This window comes from Fusarium flagelliforme, assembly GCF_020744385.1.
Source record: "Fusarium flagelliforme strain FIESC 12 MPI-CAGE-AA-0113 chromosome Unknown B0J16scaffold_4, whole genome shotgun sequence".
NCBI lineage: Eukaryota > Fungi > Ascomycota > Sordariomycetes > Hypocreales > Nectriaceae > Fusarium > Fusarium flagelliforme.
The window spans coordinates 4,127,154-4,155,073 of NW_025763506.1; the positions used below are offsets into that span (position 1 = coordinate 4,127,154).

The 27,920-nt window shown below is 49.0% G+C and overlaps 5 protein-coding genes across 5 annotated transcripts; 3 read left to right on the forward strand and 2 right to left on the reverse strand.

Annotated features, from left to right (window-relative positions):
* Positions 1-3,693: 3,693 nt before the first annotated feature.
* B0J16DRAFT_269194 (uncharacterized protein) lies at positions 3,694-7,101 on the forward strand (the record flags this gene model as incomplete). The annotated part of the gene is made up of 1 exon (XM_046123503.1): positions 3,694-7,101. One exon carries the CDS (start codon positions 3,694-3,696, stop codon positions 7,099-7,101), a length of 3,408 nt encoding a protein of 1,135 aa, XP_045983554.1.
* A 4,322-nt stretch (positions 7,102-11,423) lies between these two features.
* On the reverse strand, positions 11,424-13,211 carry B0J16DRAFT_342936 (uncharacterized protein). Its single transcript, XM_046127947.1, has 2 exons — positions 11,751-13,211; positions 11,424-11,698 (listed from the first exon to the last, which is right to left on the reverse strand). Exons 1-2 carry the CDS (start codon positions 12,715-12,717, stop codon positions 11,637-11,639), a joined length of 1,029 nt encoding a protein of 342 aa, XP_045983555.1. The 5' UTR covers positions 12,718-13,211; the 3' UTR covers positions 11,424-11,636.
* A 2,834-nt stretch (positions 13,212-16,045) lies between these two features.
* B0J16DRAFT_144579 (fungal-specific transcription factor domain-containing protein) lies at positions 16,046-18,242 on the forward strand. The gene is made up of 3 exons (XM_046121941.1): positions 16,046-16,870; positions 16,948-17,395; positions 17,443-18,242. Exons 1-3 carry the CDS (start codon positions 16,222-16,224, stop codon positions 18,143-18,145), a joined length of 1,800 nt encoding a protein of 599 aa, XP_045983556.1. The 5' UTR covers positions 16,046-16,221; the 3' UTR covers positions 18,146-18,242.
* Positions 18,243-19,870: 1,628 nt separating this feature from the next.
* B0J16DRAFT_399770 (cytochrome P450) lies at positions 19,871-21,479 on the reverse strand (the record flags this gene model as incomplete). Its single annotated transcript, XM_046132462.1, has 3 exons — positions 19,871-20,022; positions 20,074-20,337; positions 20,387-21,479. 3 exons carry the CDS (start codon positions 21,477-21,479, stop codon positions 19,871-19,873), a joined length of 1,509 nt encoding a protein of 502 aa, XP_045983557.1.
* A 2,396-nt stretch (positions 21,480-23,875) lies between these two features.
* On the forward strand, positions 23,876-27,887 carry B0J16DRAFT_399776 (uncharacterized protein). Its single transcript, XM_046132463.1, has 3 exons — positions 23,876-25,585; positions 25,635-27,571; positions 27,623-27,887. The coding sequence occupies exons 1-3, from the start codon at positions 24,083-24,085 to the stop codon at positions 27,804-27,806; spliced, it is 3,624 nt and encodes a 1,207-aa protein (XP_045983558.1). The 5' UTR covers positions 23,876-24,082; the 3' UTR covers positions 27,807-27,887.
* The last annotated feature ends 33 nt before the right edge of the window (positions 27,888-27,920 follow it).

The window sequence follows — 27,920 nt, forward strand, 5'->3', positions numbered from 1 at the left end:
GGTGCAGATGGCGATACTACCCGACCAAACATAGAGTGGGCTATGTTTCTTTTTTGTCTTCACACACGATCCAAGACACGCTGAAGCAAAACCAGAAGAAGACTGCAGATCTGGACACTAGTCGAAGATGTCTGAGGCAAAGGAAAGAAGACATTGGTCGTTCAGACGTGATTCGTCGAAGAGCCAGTTGATCTTGAAGTAAGCAGCCAGAGCAGGGACCAGGACAGTAGTATTATAGGAATCTAGGCCAATGTAACGGCCTATCGTCAAAGTTGTAGAACGGGAATCTTAGTTCCCGGTCATGATACTCTTAACTCAGGGGGCCCTGTGGCGATATTTTCTTTTGTCTGAAATCAATTAACAACGACCACCCACTGTCATCAACGAACCTCCTACCTGAGTGCAGTATTGACTTTAGCACCATATATCGAGTCGAGGCTCATCCAGGTATAAGTACATGGGTCTCGACATATGTATGATCGTTGCATACTGCGGACGGTAGGAGGATCTTTGAACAAGTGCTGACAGATAAGTGGACACTGCAATGCTGCAATGCTGCCATCTGCATTTCATTTGATACCACAAAACCCAGCTAGATGGGCTCACAATACGAGAAATGCAATGCACGAGAATCAATGTATGTTGCAAAGTTGAATGCGACGAGCGTCGTGAAGAGCGTCGTAGAAGCAGAAGCAATGCCCATAAGCATCGCGGTAATTTGTACCCTCATGATAATCCGCTAGACCTCAATAACGGCTGCACTCCATCGAAACCCAATTCCTGACTGTCAGGGGATCTTCTCTTGACTTGTTTTTTGAGTTTGCACCGTCTATACCTCCCACTCGAAATGAGTTTAGAGTCTTGACGGAGTCTAAGCGTTGTACCCGTCAGTACGCTAGGGAACGGATGGCATGAGACGACAATGTGACCAAACACCGTTCCTTGCAGTAGCTTCTGCAACGGTTGTTCTCGTCTGAGTGGAGAAGGTTTCAAGCCCCAAAGCCGCCCGCCTGGAAATGCGAGCGCCCCTGATTGCTGTCGAGCCAAGCATGGCAGCTGGGCGACATCGAAGGGCTGATAACATTGCTTCTTTGTGTGAAGTGTCGGATAATACAGCCAATCGAAGACTCTGCGTCGCTTTTTGAAGCATGATAGGGTTGCACTTGGGTATTTGCGACGAATCCTGGTTTTGTAAACGTCAGAAGCATCTTTACAAACCTTGTCGTTTTGTACCAGACTTCAAGCAACAGACAGGATATTTTCCAGATACGACTGGGCGCCTGGCCGTCCTCCGTAGCTCCGTTCCTGAGGCGCCTTCAAAACTGGCCGGAACCTGTGGCAGACGGGTATGTAAGACGGGAGAGACTTGGCGTTTGCGGTGCGACACGCACATGTTTTGTGGCGGGCTGCGGACGGTGACCTGGGATATGTTAAATTGGTACGTCGGACATGCGTTGTACCTTGTGCTCATCACACGAGGAGCTGATGAATGTCCTATAGTACGATATCATGTCTGCGACGCTTCTTTGGCTGCCCATTCCACGGTCAAGGACGGATTCTTGTTCTCCTGATCGTTGACGCGTAAAGTAGGAGATACCTGTCCGAGCTGATTGTTTACTCCGGGCGCTCTGAATCGTATGAAGTCAAGATGACGCATATCGACTAATGCATGTCTGGCTTGTTAAACAAATCATGAAGAATTCCAGCTGTGCAGTAGGCACATTAATTGTGGAAGTGTGCGAGGTCCACGATCTGTTGGGGGTCTGGTTCCTTCCATGTTGAAAATCATTCATTAGTGGAGGTCCGAGGGAATCCTCTTCCACTGTTCTGGGACCTGGAAGCCACGGCAGTCCACTAAACAACGCTGGAAGCCCTGTTAGAAATGGTCGAGAGCTTGGAAGCCTCCAGTTTACAGGACCTTGGTAGTTGCAACGAGGACGCGCTGCTTTGTTGGTTCTTTCCTCCCTTGCCGCACCATGTCGAAGACGGTGGGCTCCCACTCCCTAGACTTTTCTAGCGCCACCCCTTTTTGGTGCTTGCATGTTCCGTCCCCTGTGCAGCTGGTACCCAACAGATGGACTGTTCGTCCTGTTTTCTGCTGCGTACTCGCGTTTGCATATGTACCTCTTGCCTACCACTGCACGGGGCACTTTAACACCATCTCACTGAGCTTAAGCTATCCTTGTTACCATGATCTATCGTTTCATTGAGGGCTACAATACAAGAAGCTCTACCACTGTAAGATGCTAGAGCTAAGTTGTCTCTTCGCTTTGTTCATGATAAGCTGCCATGCGGTTGCGGCATCCATATCATGACGTGAACAGCACATATTAGATGGATTAACACGCTCATGCAGCGAGCCTGATGCGAACCTGCCATAAAATAATAACGCCTGTTGTATCTCCCGCTACCTTTCCCCTTTACGACTAGCCGACCCTGTCCCCACACCCTCTTTCCCCCTTGTTCCTGGCACACCCCACCTCACTCATCCCTTCCTTCCTTCGTTTTTGCCCTGGGGCGCCCTGTCAATCTAATCCCCCCTTCATCGTGGTCACCAATTTCTCATCTTGCCTGCTACCTTAAAGAAGAAAAACTTGAGTGCTTGCCTGTTTGCTGGTTCCATTGGCTCAAACAACTCGTCCCTAAACGGTCTTTTCTCCCGTTGTTCGACCATTCACCAACCTCATTCACTCATTCTTTTTCGTCCTTTCGTTACTTTTCCTACTTCAAATCAATCGTTACCCGAGCCGAGTCGAGTCAAGTCGAGTCTCGCGTGTTGATCCAGTCGTACCCCGGATTAAACATCAAATCAAACTGCCGACCAAAGTCACATTTGATAATCCCTCCTCTCGGACTTTGCACCCGGTGACTGCGTTCTCCCTTAAGATCCGCAGACCAGGCCAGACCAAACCGAACGGGGCCTACTAGACTCACCACAACGTCGAGCATTTAGTGGAAAACTCGCTTGACTTGCTTTGTTCATTCTTCTCCTCAAGTTTGAGACAGACTCCTTTATCTGCCAAACTTGCCTCGTTCTTTTCCATTTCTGGACTCAATCTGTTCTCGTTTAGTCACCACTCGGTTACCTGCTTTGCCTCATCTCTCTTACAAGAGACCCTCGCCTGCAGTCGCCCGTCTTCGGTCCGCAACAAACTTTCACATCGCACAAGCAAACTACTCCACGAAGTTATCGATCGACGACAAATCCAGCGACAACACCCTCAGTGCGAAACCATCGAGTGCGAATAATACTGGCCTCCCGTGCCTCGTGACCATCGAATCAACGGACATCCAAGAATTTTTCGAAACTACATCCAGATCTCTCGTTCTCAATATAAGCTTTTGTTAGCTTAGAATCCGAGCAGGTACGAATCTGTCCTATCCTTTTGTGTTTGGATGAGATATTCCACACGGCCCATACATCAATTTCGACTCTAGCCCATTACCACATATCTTGATGAGAATCAAGTACGACTTGCTCTACAAGATTCCACATCCCTTCAAACCCAGCCCACAAATAGGACACCAGGCTAATTGAAACAGTGTTCGAAGCAAGATTGGTGCAGTTGCCAATCTAGTTCGACCTCGACGAACCTATCCACTGTGATGAATTAAAGCTTCCACAACACATTTTCTGCGATATCATACGACCGAGGCAAAATAACGTTTCATCCTCGGATCTTATCATTCACCATGAATCGGTTCAGGAACAAGAAGAAGGGCAAGGATGAAGTTGAGGCTCCTCGGCCTTCAATCGAGTCCGAATCTTCCAGCCCCTTCAGGATGTTCGGCAAGAAGAAAGCCCCTGAAGAGGAGCCCAAGAAAGAACTCGATCTTACAACGGCTCTTCCCTCAACCGACGATTTTCGAACAAGTCTTCTTATGACTAACCTTTCAGCCCGATTCTCTATGCTTCGAGAGCAAGATGATCCCAACACAAAGCTCGGCAAAGCAAGTGACGATAGTGTTTTGTTCCCCAACAGACAATCGAGGATGATGGACTTTGGCTTTGCTGCTGGACTGGGGGACATTGCTGAGGTTGAATCAGTGAGAGCTCCATTTGCACGCGAGTCCATGGCATCAAACGACGATGCTTCTTCAATAAACGGGAGTGTCATGGGCCGCTCGAAGCCAATTGAAGGAAACAATCTGTTCGGCGGTCGACAAAAGGTGTACAAAATCGGCACCGGAGGAAACAAGGGGGCTATGAGTGGCCGTGTTCTCTATGGCGATGATGTGGCCCAGTCAGCTTTCCAAAAATGGCGTCAATCTGAGAAGGATAGACAGTCGTTAGATCTGCAACAGAGCGAGTCGGTTGAGTCTGAGACAGGAAGACCAGAATCTCCATCTCAGACAGACTACAACCGCAAGAGGGAAACCAACTCAACGACTTCCTCCGGCCCGTCGGCAGCTCGGGACTCCACAGCTGCTACTTCTATCAGCTCCTCTCAGAAGGACCGAGAGTCTTTCGCCAACACATTCCGTACTGCGAGTCCGACACCTCCAGTGGAAAGAACCGTGACCCGAACCCGTCGACTATATGAGCAAAGTCTGAACCAAGATCTACAAGACCAACAAACGTCGGCACTCTCAAGAATCGACACCTTATCGAAGCGGACACTTGGAAGTAGAACACCAGATCTTACCCCTCTCGTTCCATCTCCATCCAGCGCAACATTTGGTGATCGTTTCATGACTCGTTCAGTACTGGCGAAGGCGAGTGCTCCCAACCTACGATCGTTCAGCCCTCCATCCTCATCTCAGATGAGCCCCGTGGAGTCAATGAACAAGTTCCCCAATATGGATCAGAAGGCCTTTGGTGCTACACCCCCTCTTAGCCCCCCTATCAGTGAAACCGGAGAGTTCCAGCCCCTTGATCGAAGCATTATGCTCAGCAGAAACAACAGTCAATACGATGAGTCAAGATATGCTCAAAGACAAGTGCAAATGCAGCAAGGCCGGGAAACCCCCACACAGCGTTTCCGTAACGATTCCAACCCTTCTTTGTCGGGCTCTCGTTCTCGTTCTCCCTCCACCCACCGTTCACACATGGAGAAGAGCGATTTTCAGACCGAGCCTACAGTTCATGAAGAGTCTCAGACTTCGACCTTCTTCCACGACGATGATGATGAGTCGGTCCGCAGCCCCGATCTCTCCGCTACTACCCCTCAAGTCACTGTTGAGAAGCCAGCGGATGTCGAACACCCAGCCTTCAGACAGTCTGCTATGCCAACGCCTCTGATAATTAGTGATGGGCCTGAAGACGTGGCATCTGCCAAGACAGACAACTTGCCCAAGGACTCTCCCACTTTAGGACCAACGTCAGGAGGATTGAGTGGCATGGTGAGGCAGCATCTCCGATCAGACAGTGGCGCTTCGTCGATTTATGGCAGCATGCCCAACGATGTTGACCTGTCCTCTCGTTTCCCTCCCGAGCGACCTGACGCACATGCGTATGAGCCAAAGTCCATTGACTCCAATGCATGGGAGTCGATCGAGAGGGATTTGGCTATGTCAATAGACGGCAGCGTGACTAGTCCCACTCTCTCCTCCGGTCTTATGGAATCGCAAGCTATGCCTGCACCTGAGCCTGTTCGAGAACCGAAACAGAGCCATCAATCAGAGCAGGAAGAGGAGACAGACGATTTTGCTCGCCATCTCGCTGACGGCGCGCGACGTGTCAGGGAGAGATTGACCTCATTCGTCGAGTCTGACAGCGGCGCTGCTCCAGAAACCCCCTCTCTATCCGAACTACCACCACCCCCGCGCCCTAACGCACTGGGTATTCTGAAGTCCAAGTCTAGCATTAGCTCCTTAGGCGAAAGAGGCCGAGGAGATAGAGAGACTGCTGGTCAGTCGAAGACGAAGAAGCTCCTTGGTCTTCGGGGCACATCACCCGCCTCGGCCGTTTCTCCTCCTCGAGATACCTTTGAGACCGACAGAATGACACAATCCCCCGAGGGAGTGAATGATGCTAACTCGGAAGATAAGGAAGGTCCTCACGCCGGTCTCAAGGCTTTCCGACAAGCTCGCAGAGAACTCCAAAGGATGAAAGAGATTGAACTTCAGCAACGTCGTCAGGGCCCGCAGAATCCTCCTGTAACTAGGGAGAGAGCTCAAACCGGCTCGTCATCCCGTGCACCATCTCAAGAGCGCCGACCTTACCCTCCAATCTCTTACAACCGTGTTCCCAGCGAGGAAGCCAGAGCCAACGGTGGCTCTCGTGCCGGCTCCCGCTCAGGATCTAGGGCACCTTCTGAGCGCGACCGGAGCGGTTCTGAAGCAAGCAGCGGAGGACGCTCAGGCAGTCGACCACCTCGTCTCAGAAATGGATCTTTCGTTCGTGATGATCACCAAGGACCATTGGGCTCTCCAGTTGGAGTCAACGGTAAACCTCGACAGGGCCCGATGATGAGAGCACCCATGGCGCCTGGTCAGGAAATGCGACGATCACCGCACATGCCTCCCCAGCAGCCGTATCCCGGAAATGCCTCTCCCGGACGTTTCAACCGCCCAGAGAACAGCTTGCATATTCACCCTGCGCATGGATATGACCTTGGCCAGCCATCACCCATCTCACCCCTTAACGGTACACCATCCCCCAACGGTTTCCCTGGCCATGGCCCTGGGCCTCAACGGCCTTATGGACCCGGACCTCCTATGCCTGGTGGCATGATGCGGAACCGAGATATGTCGGAACCTTCGATGAAGCCTTTGGGTTCTCAAATGGGTCCTCGACCTGGACTCGCTGCTCTTAACGGTGGCGCGGTCTCTACTCCCAACCTTCACAGCAACATGACTGCCCCTCCTCTACCTCCTATCAACCCCCGACGCAAGAACACAGGTGCTGCGCTCGGTGACGCCACCATGAACACCCACCATCGACCTATGAGCCCCGGCAACCCCATGGAACAACGCGGCTTCCGAGGTGAAGATGATGAAGGCGCAGGACTCTACCGCCAAAGATTACGCAAAGCTACTAGTGAGGCTAACGTAAACGCTCGGGCGAGATCGATGCTCCAAAACCCTCCGCCGCCGATGGCTCCTCCGCCTATGCCTCCTAGCACGAGCAGCAACGCGCTTCCCGGTGGCATGATTTAGTGGTTCAGAGAAACCGCTTTAAAACATTTCGATTCTATTAATTCATATTTCACCCATAACGATGGGTTCACGACGAAGATACCTCACGGCCCCTTTCCTTATTTTGTTGTCTTTTCACCTTAAACTTAATCCCCAGACTCTCAGTCCCAGCAAAGTGCTGGACCACGGGTCTAGACATTTATGTGTATTTCGAGGGTTATGACTTTTGTCACCCGTGCGTTTCGGTTTGGGAGGGACTTGCATGAGTGCTTGAGGGACAGTGGGGATCTAGTATTCAGGCGCAACTGAGAGCCCGGCTAGCCAGAGAATCAAGCAGGCCTTTGATTCATGAAACTGGCGACAGGGCAGGCGTGGAAGGAAACCATGTTTGGAAGCAGAATGGAAAGGAATAAGCGGGCATGCATTCAACGGGTTGGGAGAGGTGTTTGGTTTTTGTACGTATAGGATTGGAAGCAGACGGCCAAAAGGCGCAACGGAAATACCATGTCAATTGAGATCACATTGACCACCAAAACTATTATATACCAAAGATGATATTCGCGTTCAACACCCGTGCCGAAAATTGAAGAAGTGATAGTCGTTCAGCCCTGCTTTTGCAACGTCCGCCCGTAGCAGGTATCGCTCTCTGACTTGACTTGGAACATCAGCCAACTTCAATGATGAGGTTATCCCATATTCGCGTTACGGTCAGGACATAAAAAGAATGGGAGCTACCTCTATCACGACTACAAAGGCAAACTCGTTAGAACGGGATCTACGTCAGAGGCATACTTGGATGTTATCCTGGTGAAGAACAAAGTCACTCGTAACAAAGAACAGTGACGACAATGTGCCCAACTCGCACCTTTGTCTCTTTGTCAACTTTCCTTTGGACAACCAACTAGAAGTACACAGGATCGACAGACAAACACTTCCGAGTATTTGGAAATCCTCGAGATACATGAGCTTACGTTGGATATATCCTTTGCAGTCGTTGAAAGCGGCTAAGAGCATATCCACCACCACCGTTCACGTCCCAACACCAAAGCAAGGCTATTAAACCCTCAGCCCTACGAGAATCCAGTTGAAAAATCATTTTCTTTCCTTTTCTTTTCACTGCTACGTGGCGATGAGTGGGCTTTGCAGATTGTAAAAGGGCCGACGTGAGGTTGGCGGTTTATGTAATGGGGGAACCCGGAACCGCATTCTTTCGGACAATACCGGCACGAACACACGGTTCAGGTTTTTGGGGGCTGTCCCTTCTGAAACAAGGGTCTTTTCAAGGGTTCAGCAGGTGGCGAAATAGCGATGTGGTTGAGATTGTGAGCATGTGATTGGAGCGTTTGAATTCCACTGCACCAAAACAACAGATCCGTTTACAGATGAATTACTCGAGCAAGGACAAGACCATCAAAGCGCCGGGCAAAAAGACGCCGAGAAGTGGATTATTCGGGAAACTTGAGCTTCAAGATATTTATTTGTAAGAAAAAAAAAAAGCTTTGGTATTGTTCTTGTCCCTAATTCTCAAGCAGTCGCCAAAATAGACTGCGGGTATCGATATTTGTACAGTTGAAAAAGCCCATTCCGTTCCGTTTCCTTCCCCCGAGACAAGTCCCAAAGCGTAGAAGCAAGATAGAGTAAAACGCCCTTGCAGAAAAAGACCACCGACGTCATTTCTTCCTTTGTGCGCCTCGCAAGCAGAGAGAAACCTTCGCCGAAGACCAAAAATAATAAGACCTGAGAAAACCAGTTTTGCTGATGGAATAGGGTATCAATCAAGTCGAAGAAGTGAAGGTGACGACCGGGTCAGGGTAAAGAAGAGAAACATGAAGGCAAGTAGGTGCGCCATCATTGAAAGTCGTCAGGTTGTCGTGTCTCATGGGAGCGAGGGTATCCAGACTCTCATCTCATGGTGTTGCAGCTTCTGGTCAGATCCATAGCAGGTGTTGAAGCAGTGAGAGAAGGAGTGGGATAGTTGTCGTCGCCGTAGAGATTCCTCAGTGAAGGCATTTAGCACAGAGGGCAGTTGTTGCACTGCTTGTGACCGCAAGCGGTGCAGGTGGTGCTGATGACAATCATGCCTCCACACTGGCAGCAGTACTCGTAGGCAGGCATGTTGGATATTTGGTGAAGTGGTTGAAGATGTTCTTGAAGATGTAGTTTGGTTGTAAGTTGAAGAAGTTCTTGGATTTGAGGCTTGTGGTTGATGATGGGAAGAAAACAAGAGCAGAAAAGATGGGAGGAAGGAGGAATATAAATAGTCGAAGGAGAAGGAGACAAGAGGCAAGACCACACCCCTTGGACCTTTTTCTCTCAAGAGAAGGTAGGACCCTCGGAGGTGTTGATCGGAAGTTCGGGGGCAGGTGAATCAGAGAATGGGGGTGCATCCGAGAGTGAGTCCAAGCCCAAGCCCATCTCTTGCCGTGCTAGAGGAAATCCACTTACACGCTATTTTATCCCCGAGCCTCAGGCCAAGTGGGCAGTTCGATTGGTGGTTTGCTTGACTTACACGCTGTCTTGGCATGACGCTACTAGACAAGGCAACCAACCCTTTCCCTGGCGTTACATTTTTTCGCTTTACTACTGACAGGGGGGAGTGAGGGGAGGGGGGAACACAAGAAAATCGATGGGTGGGTGCCGGAGTGATGAATTCTTGGCTTTTGACTGGTTGGAGATGAAAGGCAAAGACATATACTTTTTACAGTACGATATGTTTGGATATCAATCAATCTCAATTGGAGTGATTGGCATTGCTGCTGGTATGTACTGTATGTTTATTTTCTCTTCTGATCATCTGGGGAATTAAGACAATATTCGCCTTCTTTTTTCGCCTTATGTCTTTCCCTTATTTCTTTTTTCCCTGCGGCTCTTTACTCTCAGGCTAATTTAACTGCTTAGACCCTTGCGTCACAAGCTAAGGCAGTTCCTTCCCCCATGTCGACTGTCCCTACGTCATCGTGCAATGACGATGTGCGTACAAAGTGGCTAGCTTATTTTATGAGTCGGAGAGGTAAAAAAACAGAGTGAGACATCGTGACGAGTTGTAGACCAACCAATCTTCAATGATGAAAAGGATGATCCATGCCATGACCCAAGCGCTTAAATCACAGGCAAAGATCCTCCCGTCTCTTCTTCTCAAGCCACTAAACAAGAGACAAGAATTAACCCCCGTCCATCATGTCCAGACATGGCTAACCCCCAAATTTTGGCTGAAATGTCTAGTGTGTGTGTGTCTCTTGTAAGATTTCAGCTTTCCTACTCCAGTTTCCATCTCGTTCTGCCACTACATGCATCCGAAGCCGCACATATGCATATTTTATCGACCCACGCGGAAGAGACCATTGCATCCGAGAGAGATGTTCGTCTGTATGTCCTGTATTATAACCACAACCTGTGAATTTGTTGAGACAATGACGATGACCCCAGAACTGCGCCTCGCGGCACATCGTCAGTCGGGCGGTTCTAATTGACAAGATCGTCCCAGATCCAAAGATGATCAGCCTCTGTAAGCTTCATTTGCGGGGTAAGACACAGACACTGCCGACTGTCCATCTTGTAGGACTTTGTGTTTTGTAGCTAGAGGAACAAGAATTGCCGATCTGACTACACCCAACCCCAGATTTCCCATTTTGTGATATCTTATTCGCCCCAAGATTGACATGGATGCATCCGTCTTCCGCAGTCTCGACTCACATCGACAGTTGAACAGTCGACTTCCTGAACTTACAACCTCAGGTTAACATCTTTAGCGGCGAGCGGGATGACGCATTCCTGTCGGTACAGCTTACAGCAACGAATCGGGTGTGATAGAAACGTTTTCCCTCCCTCTCTGCAAGCTGTTGCATTCGGAGGGTCCTGCAACTGCATCTGCATCTAGGGCCCCCGACGCTACGCTACCTACGCTACACCCCCGCGTGTTGCGCCACCCGTGCATGGGTCCCTCCCACCCCGGACAGAGGCTATTATGAAACAGTATGGGGTAAACTTTTTGATATTCGATATCTCTCGCCTGTCATCGTCGAGCATTTTATAAGACACTTGTGGAAATTGCGTTACGCCTGAATCGGAGCATCCCTTCGGTAGAGACCTCCGGTAAAGGCAGCAGCGGCTAAAGAGGCATTTTCTGACTTTTTGACCATGAAGGTTTGTCGACGGGCGTTTCACATGTCATTTGCTCTATCTTTATTAGTCTGATCTTACACGTGGAGGCTAGTTGGGATGTCAGTGGTGGATTCAACATCCAGATGACCGACATGAGGCTATTGTCAGATATTAGTTAGGTAGATGACCACAAACATCAATTCTGTCAAATTTGGACATTGTCTTGATCGTCCAACAATAGGTTAGCAATTATACCAGCTCCTAAAACACCATTAAAGCAAAGTTATTAAATTTAATATGTAGCAATTATTAATTCCCGGGCATTATTGCCTTGTCCTTAACGCCAGCCTCCAAGTATACCGCCAGTATGGCATATTAATTTCTCCATGTTTCCCATGTACCAGCAAAGAACTAAACCATTCAACTCCTAAAGCAAAAATCTCCATCCTATCCATCTACCATCCCATCCATTCCTGCTCCCCGAATCTACTGCCACTCTCGATTGTTGTAGAAGAACGTAGGCCCCCCACGACTGCCAGGTTGAAAGGGTCCAGACTGAAAGGTGCCAGGCTGAACGGAGAAAACCTCCTGAGCAGGAAACTGGAATGCTTGCTGCTGAACGCTGTTAATGGTGGGTCTGGCCTGAGTGAGCTGCGAACTCCCACTCCCACGATAGTTGTTGAGCATCCCGGTGAGGTCTCGCAGCATTTCGAACTGCTCATCCATCTTCCTGCCACGCTCTTTGTTTTCCGCAGTTGTCATTCTCATCTCCCTGGAAGCTTCTTCGATAGCGAGTGTCTGGTCGGTCTGCGTACCTGCCTCTCGGAACACGATGCGCTGCTGAGGAATTTGAAGCATGGGAACGGTCGATTTAGGGGTCCCAAGCGCCTGGTCGGTACCGAAGTTTGCGCGTTTGTTTATGGGCTCTGAAGATGAGCTGGGAGCAGGGCGCTTTACTCCAGTAGCAGGAGTAAGACCGTTGTCGCCTTCGATTGACTGTCGAATTGTACTCAAGTTGGCGCTCCGGGAACCCGGCTCTGTCTTGATTTTAGGAGTTTGCTGTTGGGATTGAGGAGCCGTCTGCTGGGCTTCTGGTGCAGTAGGCTTGGAAGACGTCGCTGTTTGAGCTGGGATTCCGAGTTGCTCATTCACCCAGTCTTGAAGACCGCGCTTTGCTATCTCAAGGAGGAACTTGGGATTCCTGACTTCAAATGAATCGTGAACCGCCCGAGTCGCGATCATGTATTCGAGCCTCGGGTGATCGTTGGGTTCGGCGAATTCGGCCCAATGCATGAATCCTTTGTAAAGATTGGTCTCAGTCCAAGTGCGGCGCAGGCTGGTTTTGTTGATAATCTCGACGACATTCTTGTACAGCTGGGTCTCCTTGTTGACAGAATCTGGGACGCGATCGATGACTTGCTTTCGGCGTTCGTCAATAGCTTCATTGTCGAGCTTTGGGATAGTGTTGGGCTTAGGCTTCTTCTTGGGTGAAGAAGAGGCCTGCGCCGCGTTGCTGGAGTCAGGTTCTTGCGACATTGTTGTGGCGATGATGATGAAAGAGGAAGAAATGAAGAGAAGGAAGGGATCAAAGGGCTGTATTTATACCTGGAGATGGTAGGTGAGTGAGTGATTCACTGCCGTTCAACCATGTGGACCCTGGGTATATGGTATCTGCTGCAATTTGTATTTACGCTGCTCTTCTGCCTTCGCCCAAGTGGACTCTGCGTGCTTCAAAAGCTGCTGCGTTGCTGTTCACAGGGGCGGGCGAAGCTCTCTGCCTGTCAACGCAGCATCAGAGGGAGAATCTCACACGAGAGCACCACATAGCGGCCTCCACATTAGATGATTTATCTAAAGATCTACACTAACTGACCTAAAGAGCCTAAAGAAATACAAATAACTGCATTAAATTTAGTATAGCAGGCCCACTTAGAGGCCGTAAGTTTAGGCATTTTGGAGTGATCTTGGGGATAGATCGGGCTTGGAATTGGTTGACCTGGTATATCAAAGCTATAGTAGCCTGGCCTTCTTCTTTATTCCTAATGACTTGAATCAAGGCCAACGATGGTTTGTAATCCAGGCGTTGCAGAGCTGATCCGGTCTGTTCTCGGAAGTCGCTGTACTCTGCTGAGCTGACGAACAAGCGCTTCGAAGACGAAGCAATACTCTGTTCAACCTGAAGCCTCCAGAGAATAAAATAATTTGGTGGTTATGAACAATCGAGGATGCATCGCAGTGAGTTCTAGACGATGCCCTCCCGGTGACGGTGTACCGCCACACATGTCGTTGAGAAGTTTGTGGCTGATGGGGCTCTACCGTTGAGATCTGGGGAAAGATCGCAGCGTCTTGCTTGGCCAGACTCGAAATAAGCTCAATTTGGTCCTTCTTCGCAATCAAGCTACTAATCAACCTTGATTGTGGGTTGTGTTGGATACCTAAGTCTCTGAGTTGAGCCAATATTTCTGAGTTCCATCGTCGTAGTGGACATCGGCCGGTTCTCACAGATAGAGGCACGGATGAACTAGGCATCTTATTCGATGATGAAGTTGACTAAATATCCGGTCAATTCGGTCGGCAAGGCTCTTCGCGAACACAATCAAGATGATAGCCATTATTCCGGCCATATCAACAGACATGATCCAGTACAACAAGTCCGATATCGATAGCAGACATAATACAATGTCACTTGTCTACACACATATCATCCTCGTGCCAACAAGAGCAGCCATTCTGCATTTGGATCCCATGAGCTTGGAGCGAAAAAGGCCATATATAGAGGCAGAATTTGAGATAGCCAAAGTATTGTCAGAAATATTTGGTCTTGGGCGTCGTGCTGGGTTCAAGAGGGCCTAAGGCGAGGTGGTTATGAGTTAGCGACAAACTGCTCCTCTTGTTTTAGTGGATAGAAAGGGATTTGCACAGTTATGATACCAGCAATTAAGGGACTCGGATAAATTGCGACATAACCCTGCTGTGAGAAATACATTAGCAGAAGGATATCGTGGCCCGTGATGCTATCGTTGATTTGCCAGCATCCAGTTTCTTCCTGGTAGCTTCCATGATATGACACTTTATGCTTCGACTGACGAAGGGTGGCAGAATGAACTTTCGAAGAGAGACCAGTTTATCGATACGGTGAGTTTGGAAGCCTTAGCGGTAATTTCCTTTGCGGGCCTCTTCGAGGGAGCATGCGGGCTGTTGAATGCGCATCCGCGCCAACTGGCAGGCAGGTGCACCCATTCGAATTTTGTAAGGAACCACTCCTGCCACCACTCCTTTGGCCATCCTGAATTCTCCTCGCTGCCTCTTTTTTACTCAAATTCATCAAGACTTCTTCACTTGACGAGTGCCATCGGAAAGCCCCTGTCGCGTTTGTCAAGGCCGCCGACTGCACAAACCAGGTCCAACATCGACGAAAACAAACAACACTACCTCTCTCCGTCTCCTTCCGATTGTAAGTGACCGGTCCGTAGCTCTGGGGGCCATTCCTCGAACCTCCTCGAACCTCCTCGAACCTCCTCGAACCCCGGGCTACGATCCCGCCCGACGATGCAAAGTTGGAGTCATGTCGAAGCACCTCGCCTGTATGCTTCCTGGTGCATTTTTAGCCATGTGGCCTAGCCAAGGAAAGTAGCTTTGCTGCAGGGAACTTTAGAAACCGGCACAATATCGTCCGAGTCGTCGGTCGCGACATTCTGAAGCGCATTCCATACCTTCATTTCTACCATCGTACTAGCAACAGGTTGGCTTGAACACGAGAACAGAACAAATTGTCTAAGCAACTGACAGCTGACTTTGAATATTCAGCAATCGTACCATGCGTCCTTTTTCGCTTTCGCATTACTTCGAGCGTCTCCGAAATTGTGGCCGTGGCTAAGATTCATGGTCCATGGAGTCGTTCATCACTACACTTGACGGCGGTCACGAAACTTGCCGCCCGTCAGGCTATTCCATCCGAAGAGTCAGTACAGCATCCTGCCAGGACAAGAACGGACATATAGGGTGACAACAATTGCATCGTTACAAGAGCCCGGGAGATTATCGACAGAAGCATCCAGCAACAACAGGGTCACGCGAGCATCGGTTACCCTACACCCTCGCCGCTAACCTTATTACCTTGACGGAGACGGCGATGAGGTATTTCGGGCGGGTGAACAACGACGGTATGATTTCAGATCTTTGCGTTGAAAAGATACAGACATCAAGCAGGGCCTGGGGATTTGGGAGCAGGCGCTGTTGAGGTGAAGGGTCCTCGTGAGTCAGGAATGAATCGAATATACGAGAAATGAGCCTGACTTCATAACAAGGTTTACTCCGAGCTGACCGTTAGAATCTATCGGTTCTCAGACCCAGCTTAACCAGATCAACCACGCCTTAAACAATGTCACCTTATTCGACAATCGGAGCGAACATCTTGAAACTTCTTGGGCCCGATTACTGGTATGGAGATATCGGGAATAAATACTATTTGTACCCTGATCTTTCGACGATAACAGCTATTTCCGAGGATAGTCGTTTCGTCCGGAGAAACCCATCTAAAACGGCAACTTACAGTCTCCTAGTAAAGGTTCTAGACTTGCTATCAGCTGCTTTGATGGACTTATCATCTATCACTCGAGATCAGACAGAACTACCGGCAGCCGGCAATGTCAGAAGAGGAGGTGATGGTCAAAAAGTTGCAATTTAGCTGCCTCATACGGCTAGTCTGTTCCGGACATGGTATCCCCGCCCGGCTCCGGCCTGGCGATTACAAGGCGAGACAAGCACCAACAATTGACGTTGGAAACTCAGATCCTGAACTGCACTGGACAAAAAGAGCCTCTCTCACTACGGAATTAAAGCTGCACTTATCGTTCGACTGACGAACACCAGGTCGACCCTGTAATAGTGGTCCTTCCTACGCCGCATTCCATAAGTGGTACTCTGCTTTACGCTTATACGCTGAAGCTGAAACCCTTGTCTTACTGCTATCCAATTCAATCAATCACTGCATTCATTGCACTGCAACCTTCCTGATATTCTTTGTTACGGGGTATCCCCATGGCTCCAGGTGGTAGGAAGAAGGGGAAAAAAGTACCTTCTGGTCCAGTTGCTGACAAGCCATGCCATAACTGTCGACGCCGAAGGCTTCGCTGTGACCGTTTGCTTCCCCACTGCGCAAAGTGCGAAGCAAAAGGTGTGGATTGTCTTGGCTACTCTCAAATCTTCCAGTGGACGGGTGCCGTTGCTTCAAGAGGCAGATTGGCCGGACAGCAGTCGAGCGCTGCCTTGTACACCCCAGCTCGCCCTACCACAGCTCGTTCGAGAGCTTCGTTATCTTCCGTTTCTTCGCTTTCTTCTAACTCTCCAGCCTCATCCTCCTCTGCTTCTTCCATTGCTTCACCGTCTGTTCCATCATCATCACCTGCATTTATAGCGCCGGCTCTCTCCCAAGTCGACGAGGTTACAGAGACTTCAGAAGCTGAGTCTGAATCTGGCTCTGAACTGGACATATTCAATGACAACTACATCGATGATCAAAATAATGGTGGTGATGATGATGCAACCCCCCTAGCGAGTGGTGATACGCAACTCGTCTGTACCACCAACAATAACTATCCCCTGGCATCGGAAACGTCGACCCCGTGGGTGCTCGTCGATCCCTTGTACCAAGACATTACGAGCAACCACAGACAGTATCTCGCTTATTGTACGCAGCCCTTGGTCTTCATTGGCCCCGAGAAACTAACAAAGGGAACGAGAGAGACATGTACTGACTGCTTCTAGTTGATGCGCGGCTCAGTCGAGATTTTGTAGCCTACGATGTTCCCGACAACCCGTTTCGAAACCTACTCAAATTTACCCAGGCCCAACCTCTGCTACGTCAGGTCATTATTGCTGCTTCAGCGACGCACATGTACAACCGCTCGAGGCCATGGTTGTCTTCGGACTCGCTGGATAGGGGGCTAGGTCCGAGAAATCTGCTGATGGATGCCCTCGAGGCCAAGCACCAGGTCTTACGGATGTTACCCTCCGCTCTACAGAGCATCGAGTCTATCGGGGGTGACATTGTTCTGGCGGCGATCTTGTTCCTGATCAATGTAGAGCTGATAGAGTCGGGCAAACATAACTGGAAAACCCACTTTGATGGCGCTGGAAAGATCATGAAGTTGCTGGGACCAGTGTCAGATGTAGATGAGAGTTTAAGAGACTACATTGTATCTGACTGCTTTATGTGAGTTGAGGAGACTCCGCTGCCAACTACCTGCTAATCTGGATCAGCTACTACATACTGGAGTCAACATTTAGACCCACGGCATCAGATTCTCATTCATATTTCGACTCATGTGAAGCATTAAAAATACTTGGAAAAACATCAAATAGCTATTATTGCTGTCCACCCGAACTCCTCGAAATCATGCTTATCGCAGCGCGACTCTCTAATACGAAAAACGATGATGTCGTTTCGGCCGACATGGTTACCGCCGCTGGAGCAGCATTATTAGACAGAGCTCGAAACTTCGATGTTCTCCCTTGGGCACAGGATATCAATTTTAGCACGATCACATTATCCGACCAAGACCCAATATTAAGTCGTTTTCGAGTCGCGACATCTCATCGACTCGCCATCTGTCTCTACATCCTCAACGCGATACCAGCTGTGGGGGCTTGGGTCGGCGAGGATCTGGCGGACGCAGTATTCGCGGAGTTGCATCAAGTGTTGTGTATGATTCCGGACGACGATATCAACTTGAAGGCGACAACGTGGGTGACCTTCGTCTTTGGAGCATGTGCCAGAACGCCGGAGATGAAGGATTGGGTTACGGTTCAGATCAAGAAGCTTATGATTGAGAGTCCTTGGGGTTTCTTGTATGCGGCGAGAGACGCCTTGCAAATGCTTTGGAGTGTTCAAGCCGAAGGGATGCCGATGACGAGTTGGGTACAGACTCTGAGAGATCTACATATGGACTTTTTGATCGTTTAGATATGGTGCTGGGATTGAGCCATCAACTTCGGGGCAGGAGTCGGAGTCACGGTACACCTATGGCACATCTGTTCTCGTCTTCACTCTGGTGTTTGATTTTGACATTTGCTGGGCAGCTGACCATGGCAGCTTGTAAAATGTCTTGGGGGCATGATATTTACGTTAGTACAAAGTTCAGACAATCTGAGCACAGTTAATGATTTACGGAACCATGATTTACAAATGAGCTACTTTCAATTTGGCCCGATAGTTTGAGGGGAGAATTGAAGTTACCACGGAATGAGGAGTAGATAGTAGCACAAAACTTGAGATTACTTTGACCAACGTGCCGTGAAATCTGTCGAACGTGAGATATAACCTTGGGCCATGGCAATGGTGTCTTACCCAGAAATGGCTCCCGTAGGATTGGAAACTGCCGCCCACCAACCGAAACTCGATGGAAGAGCTGCACTCCTCATTCCTGTTCGCAACCTACTGGCTGTCGAGCTACCAAACAACCAGTTTCTCAGCCCATTCCCAATTGGCATGAACCCCAGAGAGCAACAAGATCCTTCTACTCAGCCATAACAAGGCTGACCTCAACACAACACGAGCCTCAAAACCCAGCCGACTATTTTCGGAAGCCCAGGGGAGAGAGGGGCTGAGAAACATGGAAACAACCACGGTCAGCCTTGAGGTTGTACACCAAATATCAAACCCGTCGACCGAGTATGTTGCACAAGTGTCACGCGCTGCCCCTGACTGACGGCTTCGGAGAACATGCGCCCCGGAGAGAAGAGCTGAAACAAATTTGGGTGGTTTCTGTACTCTTTTGGTAGATCTGGTGGGTGGACTGCGTGTAATGGACGAGATTAATGGATGTACTGGATGAGATGGATTTACTGCGGACACGTCTGGTACATAGTTTCGGACGGTGGCATGTTAGACAGAGGCGTGTCTTTGGATGGAGGTGACATCGGATGATGTTCCGGTTCCTATGGTTAATTGAACTTACGTATACATGATGGAATGACATGGGATGAGACATGCTGAGCATAAAGTATATTCAATAGATAGCATCATGCAAATACGGCGAGTCTGTTGGTCAGCACGGATAGATCCTTGATTCGCATAGTGTATATGCTTAATATAGTGGAGTTTGTTGGTCCGAGTTATATGGGATGAATTCACAGCGCATAGACGTGCTATTTTTGCTAAGGCATAAAACCTGGGGGTTTGTGTAAGTCATTGAGGGTATTCTATTTGACGCTGGATTCTAATTTATAGCGAATTACAAGTTGTAGTGTGGTTGTGTCAGGAACGAGGTTGGTATTGGATGTTGTCTCTGAGATGGCACATGATGAGCACGGCGGAGGTATGACGAGTATATGCTTACTCTGACAAATGCACAGATCGCTGTATCTATACAATTTGAGATTATATGGACCGAAGGCTTATCCGAGTCCAACTGATGTAAGATACTGGCCATCAGACATCAGTGGCCAGAGCATTCAAGGTCAAAGTATAAACAGAGATACAAAAATAGACGACAAAAAGGTAATCTTGAAATCATAGTATGTAAGAACAATATCTGCTTTGCCATTATATCATCTCTTTCGTGTAAACCCGTAAACCCATTACCTAGTGAACCAGCATTAGATACTCCCCCAGATACTCCCCCAGTCCAGGTATATCAACCAACAGAAATACAGTAATCATTGCATAAGCTCCAGAATCAAAAACTTGTCATATCCTAGCAGCCACTCGGGTGCCGTTCTTAGAACACAGTGCCAAGGCATACAGTTCCATCCACTCCTGATCATCACGCGACTCAAGCTGCGAGTAAGTCTGCGCCATCCTAGCCACAACGTAATGCGTTTCCAGAAGAGCGTATTGTTCTATAGCAACTTGTCAGCTTCCACTACTATATCCGTGAAGGACTAACTTACGTCCGATACAAGCTCGAGCTCCGCCGTTGAAGGGAAGATAGCCCCAGCCAGGTCTCAGATCTTGCCACCTCTCAGGCACAAACTCTTCAGGCTCAGGACCAAAAACGTCTTGGTTGCGATGCATGGCGTAGACGTTGTAGAACATGGCTGTTCCTTTAGAAATGAAGAGTGGCGATTGTCCGTCGGCGCCGCCACCACGAGGGATGGTGGTGTCCCTGACTGCGACGCGGGCGTTTGTGGGAATGACAGGATGCAGCCTCAGAGCTGGTTTGTTAGAATAACGGTTATAGGGCTGAGTGGAGACTTGACTTACATTCGTTGACACACCATTTTAGATAAGTCATTTCTTTCAGTTGGCTTGCTGTAGGGGGTTCTCGGCCTGCCAATTTGGTGACCTCGTCTCTGAGTTTGGTGTATATTTGAGGGTTCTTTGCTAGGAAGAAAAAGAGGTTGCTGAGTAGGCTTGATGTTGTGTCGCGGCTTGCGAGGAGGATGTGAAGAACGTGATCACTCAGGCCTTTCCTGTCGTCGACTACAGCCATCATGTCTGTGAGGAAAGTGCCTTCCGAACCTTCCTTGGAACTGTTCAAGGATTCTTCGATGAAGGTGTCGAGATACTCGTAGACCCTCTTCTTAGCTCTCTTGGCTGTAAAGCTGAACTTGAGACGGTGCAGAGGACCGAGCTGCATTTGTTGAATGATCTCCTCAGAGCAAATCATATAATCATCGACAAATCTCTGCTCTCGGGTGTGGTCTGCTGTCTCACTAAGCATGTTCGTCGAGTGTCCCATGAGGAATTCTGTAGAGACATCCATAGTGAGAGCTAGGAACAGAGGCTGGAGGTCGACTTCGGAACCATCTGTTGGAACATGTTTTGAGAATGCCTGAAAGTTCCGCTCCAGAGTCTCTAGGAACGGCGCCGGATTGTCTTTCCTGAAACTCTGTCTCAGTAGCTGCCGGGCGTGCTTCCATGTATGTCCGGATAAGACAAAGATGCCCTGCCCAAAAACATTTCCAATGACCGAAGTTCGAAACTCTGGAAGATCAAAGTCTTCACAAGCTGTGGCGAGGATCTGCTTGAGGTTCTGGGGGTCACAGGTATAGACACACTGCCACGACCACCTTCTTTCTATGTATGTAGTCCCCATTTGCTTGAAGGCCTGCCATGTGCTATCCAAATATCGGTCTGGGGCTTCACCAAATGTGATCTTGTATAGAAAGTCGAAGCCAACGATGGGATCTTTCACAGGGACTTTACTCGCAGCATCTTGACAGCCTTGAGCTTGTGCGAGTCTCCATCTTCGGAAGTATGTCTCAAGTGCACGGAAAGGAATCGGAAGAAAGAGGAGGATGACAGTGGCAATAAAGTGCTGCTGGAGGAACTGGAGGAATAGTAGGCTGAGCATGATGTCTGAGGAGGAAGGAGGCTTGCTTGAAGAAAACGGGAAAGCCAAAGCCACTGTGAGTGGGATTAGGCAGGATAAAGTACCTCGATGAGAAAAAAAGCAATGAGAAAAATATAACGTCGAATTATTATTCCCGAATGCCTGAATCAAATGTCCCAGATCTGGACCACAAAGTTAATTGAGCCCAACATACGCCCCCCTTTGTCCTTGTCCTTGTCATGGTCATGGTCATGTCCAGCATCATGGGAACGAGTATCGTGACGCCCGAGATGCATCCAACACTCGCATAACGAACAATGGGAAAATAGAAAAAGAAGGCTGATAGGAAGTTTCCCATTTTTGGTGTATGCATATATCTCTAAATGCCCAATGAAGAAGGGCTGTCCATGGGGGTGGGCTTGGTCTGCTTAGAATAGGATCCCTAGTATATCCTGCTCCCACAACCCTTCAAAGCAGGTCCTGTCACTAACAATACACTCCTGCTGTGTGACTGAAAAAGCAGGGAATTATGGGATCATTCAGAGATATTTCTATCTTTACGGGCTATTAAACAAAGGGATAGGGGCAGGCGTCGATCGAATACGCAGTTCTGTACTTCCCACTCTATGGACAAGGACCTGCATAGCGGCTGTACTCGTAATTGCTTGGTTCTGCCAGGTGAGGAAAGGCATATATTCGATCCGCCACGTCAAAAAAGAGCAGAGCTGTTGTGACACGAAAGGGTAATGACGGCTTCTAATCTGGTCTGGTCATGTCAGGGGTATGGGATAGGTAGGTAGTCAGACATGGGTTTATCGAGAGTGCCGCGGGAAGTGACAGCTGCGGTTCCGGCATGAGCATGAGCATGAGGTCCAGCATGAATACGCACGCACGCAAGATGATTTCAGATGCGGCACAGACCGAGACAGCGTAATTCACCTCAAGACAATACAAGACAAGACATTGGAGTCAGTACAGGACGAGACATGGGATCAGTATATTGATCGACTAATCTATACAGGGCTTGGTACAAGGTTGTCGTCATTATTGATGACCTTGTACATGGCCCATCTCAATTTGAATGAGCCAATATACTTGTTGATGTGCTGGGGGAGGAATAACTGGCATACACACATAAGCTATAGCAGCCGTTGATTCCATTGATTCAACCGGATATACAAAGGCTATATAAATCTATAAAGGGCAAATGTTGGCGTTAGCACATATAAATAAGCCTTGTTTTAATGGTCTGTTTTAATAACTCTGGTCCGTGGTGATGACTTGCATATTGGGTCAAGTACTTGTTTGTTTCAGAAGAGAAGATGGTGGGGAACCGAGTAAATTATATTGACTAAAGTAAGCTTAGGTTAGCTGACCGTTGTAGTATTGAACCCCTTCACTTAAAGTGCTTTTTCCTGTTGACGAGGCGTTTGGCGGCCCGCAACGGAGCATGAGCATGGGGGGGAGCACTGACGTCGTTTCTTTTTTCAAGGGTTTGCCGGGTAAATGTGAGGCTATCATATGATTGGTACAGCAAGTATACTGCAGATATAGATATCTACAGATCCATGGATATCTACACCGATATCATGACACGGTCCGATAGGACACATCAACAATAAATGAGAGTATTGGTTCATCATACTGTTCGTCTCATGCATCCGAGTACAACTCTAGTCTGCAATCGGACCTTTGATGACACCTGTTTGGAAACAAAACGCCAAGAAGAATAGCACGTCAAGACCAAACAGTTCATCCATTCTACCGCCTCACGCTATCGCACGGCTAGGGCGATCTCCGAGTAATTGAATTTCTGCATTAGGAACCGGTGTCTCAGATAAAAAGCAATGTTGGTTGTGTTATGTGGTTAGTACAGAAGCACGTACACATACACGCCCCGTGCTTACAAGATCCTGCGTCTTTTCTGTCTTGACTCTCTTCTTGTCTCTGACCTGAGTAAGTCACTTAGTATAGTGATACCCCGGAATAGGCTGTGCTGTGTTGCAGACGAAAATACATGCGGCTCCTTCGTTGGCTGTCTGGGCGAGTGGCTGATAGACTCTTCATCTTATAGGATCAACCACAGAATTGGTGTAACTCATCAACTCCCTCTCCGACGTGTACAGTGTCAGCCAGGCTCGGGCAGCCCAAGCTGTCGGATCCTTCCAAGATGTGACAATCAAATCTGGTTGCATTGATTGATCTGACATGGATTTCTAGGGAAGCTCGCTGTAGCTGTAGCTGTAGTGCTAGTGTAGCTACAGCACATACCTAATGACTAGCAGCGTACACTACTAAACTACAACGAGATAGGCTCTATCTTTTAGTGCTTCAGCTGCTGTGCTTCTCTACGCCTGCCTTCTATTTTTCTATGGATAGTCAGCTGAATAGCCTATCCCCCTGTTTTAATGATCGACTGTCGTATTTAACCCTGCACCACCCCATCAAGCCTCGTACCCCCTGGGTCATGGACTTTCTATCTGGCTGTAAATCTTTGTTGGTTTCTGTGCCACTTACATGCGTGTTTCCAATATCCTTTCTTTTGATTCAGCCTCTTTTTTCTCTTCTTTCTTTCCCTCTCTTCTTTCTCATTCCATTCTCAGTGTTGCATTGTTCTTGGCCACATGATGGTGTCGACTGTCCCACCTACCGACGCCTCCTCCATGGATGAGCCTGAGCCCTCTATATCTCAAGTCTTTGGCGAGGCTGTCCTTGACTTACACCTGACGCTATGGGACGTATTCGAAAACGCCGTGGCGTTGAAGCCGGACGGCGACGCCATTGTCTCGCTGTGGCAGCCACACCATCACTTGTCTAACGGTGATCTTCCTACTAGCCTCAACGGCAACGATAGGTCGTACCTCGCATGGACCTATACTGAGCTGAAGGACAAAGCAGAGCGAGTAGCCGAGACTTTGGAGAGTCTGGGTTGTCGTCCTGGAATGCGGCTGGCCGTTGTCCTTGGTAACTGTGCCGAGTGGGCGTTGTTCTTTTGGGCGGCGGCCAAGATGCGTATGGCTTTTGTGCCTATCGATGCAACGGTTGCGAGAGATGCTAAGGCGACGATATTATCTGTTAAGCCGCATGTGGTGGTGGCACAAGATGAAGAGGGTGCGAAGGCGCTTGATCTCTCTGACGCCCAGTTCCTGGAATCGAGTGTTTGTATAGTGTGCACAGGGGAGAGGAGCGAGGGTTGGCTGGAGCTATCCAAGGTACTCAGTCCTGGAGACGAGTTGTTAGAATCGACACCCAAGATCACAAACGGAGTGGAAGCACATACAAGCGAGCAAGACGACGCAGCATTGATCATCTTCACCAGCGGAACAACATGCCAGCCCAAAGGATGCTGGCATACAAACACCAACATTATATCCCAGTGTTGCGACTTTGACCCAGAGGTCAACGCCATGGGGAAGTTGAGATGGCTTATCCACACACCCGTCTCGCACATGTTTGCCATCAATAACGCTCTCCGCGCATGGCGTTGGAGCGGCTCAGCCGTTATCCCCTCCAGAACCTTCAACGTGGGAGCCACGCTCGAAGCCCTTGTGCAAGAACGATGCCACATAATGTCCGCCACTCCCACTCTCGTCAAAGCCCTGATGGCGCATCCAAATTTCCCCAGCGTTGATCAACTCGATCTTCGCATCGTCACCATCGGAGGCACATCAATCGGCCCAGAAGACATTCGACTCTGCTGCGACGGTCTCGGTGCGCAAATGGCGATTCAAGTATTTGGCATGAGCGAAGGTGCTCCCATCATCACCTGGAAGAGAACCGACCCTGATTTGGTTGACAGCTGGCATCCGGGAGTTGGCAAGGTTTTGCCAGGGGCTGCAGTGAGGATCTGCCGGCCCGAAACGCGTGAAATACTACCCCGATCGGAGATCGGCGAATTACATATTGGCGGCACATCTGTCATATCGAAATATTACAACAGGGATTCTGATGGGGCCATGTACACTGATGAAACAGGCAATTGGTTAGTGACCGGCGACCAAGCCAGAATTGATGAAAAGGGAATTGTATATATTCTTGGCCGATACAAAGATCTTATCATTCGAGGTGGTGAGAATATTTATCCCATCAAGATTGAGCAGGAGCTTCAGCAGCTCAAAGGACTACAGGTAAGCCACCAGATCTACTATGACAGGGGTCTCACTAATATATCGCCAGGTTCAAGTTGTTGGCGTACCAGATGATTTGGCTGGCCAAGTCCCTATCGCCGTTGTTGTTCTGCCAGATGATGTTACAAAATCGCAAGTTATCGAAAAGGCCAGAACTGCAGACCAACGTTACGCTTTGGATGGCGTATACACACTCGAAGAACTTGGTCTAAAGGCGTTCCCTTTGACATCGCTTGGTAAAGTGAAGAAGGAGCAACTCAAGAAGCTAATTCTGGAACTTCGACAACCAAAATCTCCGCCCAAGACGGTGGTTACCAAGGCAGCTATCACCAAAGGAGCTGCACCGCCGCCGTTCGTCCAGAAGCTACTTGGTATTTGCGAGCAACTTACTGGAACTCGACCTGCGATAACGGAAAGTTTCAAGTATCTCGCTGACAGCATCACTTTGTTGCGCTACTGCGATCAGGTATTACGGGTCTGCGGTCAAAGACTATATCTACAAGACTTTCTCGAGAACGATACAATCGAGAAGCAAGCGCAGCTCCTTGTCTCTCGAAAGTTCCAACAAGCACGCCTTGTCATCGCCCCCGAGGTCCCAAGATCCAACTTCCCTCAAACTAAACAGCTCATCCAAGCCGCTCCACGCTATACTCAAGAAATCACAACTCTTCCCGGGGATGGCAAGAACAAGGACAGCGATACGTTCAACCATGCCAGACGCGCCGTGGTACGCGCTGGCCTCTCCGCCTCGGACATCGAAGACGTCCTACCCATCCGACACTCGCTGCATCGGACGGCGATTGGATCCCGTCCGCAGTCCTACCACAACCGCATGGTCTTTCGCATCTGCAACGTTGCTCAGCATCAGATTCTGCGCGCCCTCGAAAAGGCGCTGGCCTCGAGGCCGATGCTCAGGACCGTTGTGTTCCCTGACTCGAACCGTATCCCGTTTCACGCCGTGCTGGCTTCCAATCCTGCTCTCCTCGCCCAGCTTGTCCACGAGGTTGAGGTCGAAACGGAGGAAGATGCATGGGAGATCTTCAAGGATGGCTCTGTGCATAGTCACTCGTCGCCGTTTATGTTCCAGGCAGAGTTGGTGAGGACGTTTGGGGGGCAGGGTTTTCTTTGCTTTACTTTTAATCACTCTGTTATTGATGCGCTATCAATCACGAACTGGTACCACGATCTCGATCACTGGATCCAAGACATAAACACAAACATCCCTGCACTGACACCCTACCGGCTCTTTTCCGATCTGTTCACTCAATATGAAGATAGTGAACCTGCGCAGAACAGTGTTGCTTTCCACGTTCGCAAGCTTCGAGGTATCTCTCGTTATGGTCGCGCACTATGGCCTCCACAGAAGGCACCTGGTATGATGATTTGCAATGATGAAGGGTCATCATATGCCAGAGAACGATGTCAAATTCGCAGTAATGTCTGGAACGGCGAATGGGAGTGCCGCGCAAATGAGTTCCAGTACCCAAGATCTGGTCGCGTTTTAGCATTGTCGGGTCTCACAAAGCTGCAGAATGAGCATTATATCCACCCATCACTATTCACTAAGAGTGCTATCGTTCTTTTCAACGTTCTTCAAACTGGTTCCTCTCACGCGCTCCTCAACGTTTGGGAAAGTGGTCGCTCATGGCCGTTTGTGCCAAAATGGATGAACAAACTTCTTCCCCCGCCGATGAGCATTGACGGGCCTACCGTCCAATGGGTGCTCAATATGACTGAAGTTATTCGCAACGAAACGGTGATGGAGTTTCTTCAGCGTATGTTGGCTGAGAGAGATGAAAGCAAGCAATATGAGCACGTCCCCTGGAACAAGGTGATCCAAAAACTCGACGACGAAGGACAAGCCGCCATCGATGCATCCTTCAGACAAGCATTCGTCTGGGACGTTTCCATGGCCGCAAGCTTCTCGGGTGGACCATCTCATTTCAAGACTTTTGAACCTGTCGCTCGATACGACTGGCCAGACTGGTAAGCAAGACCACTCTCATCTATATCCTCAGCTAAACTAACATCCAACAGTGGCTTCTTTTGGAACGCATTTATGATTGACGCAGTCAACTTGTATTTTATCGCTTCTTGGGACACGGCGCAAATGAACGACACGGAAGTTGATGGGCATTGTGATGGGTTATCTGATGTTTTGCGAAAATTGGGAGATGAGAATAACTGGGATAAGAAACTGAGGGATGTGTTTGATTTATGAGTTATGATGATATGAATGGATGAGTATTGGGAGGCGTTCTGAGTTATCACTTTAATTTATTCGTATGTTATGAGAATTCATGCCAATTTGTTTGTTGTATTTAGACAAGTTGAC

Coding starts and splice junctions, on each gene's coding strand:
- B0J16DRAFT_399776 (XM_046132463.1), top strand. CDS start 24,083: ATGATGGTGTCGACTGTCCCACCTACCGACGCCTCCTCCATGGATGAG. Junction 25,586..25,634: donor AGCAGCTCAAAGGACTACAG/GTAAGCCACCAG, acceptor ATATATCGCCAG/GTTCAAGTTGTTGGCGTACC. Junction 27,572..27,622: donor CGATACGACTGGCCAGACTG/GTAAGCAAGACC, acceptor AACATCCAACAG/TGGCTTCTTTTGGAACGCAT.
- B0J16DRAFT_342936 (XM_046127947.1), bottom strand. CDS start 12,717: ATGTCGCAAGAACCTGACTCCAGCAACGCGGCGCAGGCCTCTTCTTCA. Junction 11,699..11,750: donor GGAGGTTTTCTCCGTTCAGC/CTGGCACCTTTC, acceptor TGGGGGGCCTAC/GTTCTTCTACAACAATCGAG.
- B0J16DRAFT_144579 (XM_046121941.1), top strand. CDS start 16,222: ATGGCTCCAGGTGGTAGGAAGAAGGGGAAAAAAGTACCTTCTGGTCCA. Junction 16,871..16,947: donor CAGACAGTATCTCGCTTATT/GTACGCAGCCCT, acceptor GACTGCTTCTAG/TTGATGCGCGGCTCAGTCGA. Junction 17,396..17,442: donor ATTGTATCTGACTGCTTTAT/GTGAGTTGAGGA, acceptor AATCTGGATCAG/CTACTACATACTGGAGTCAA.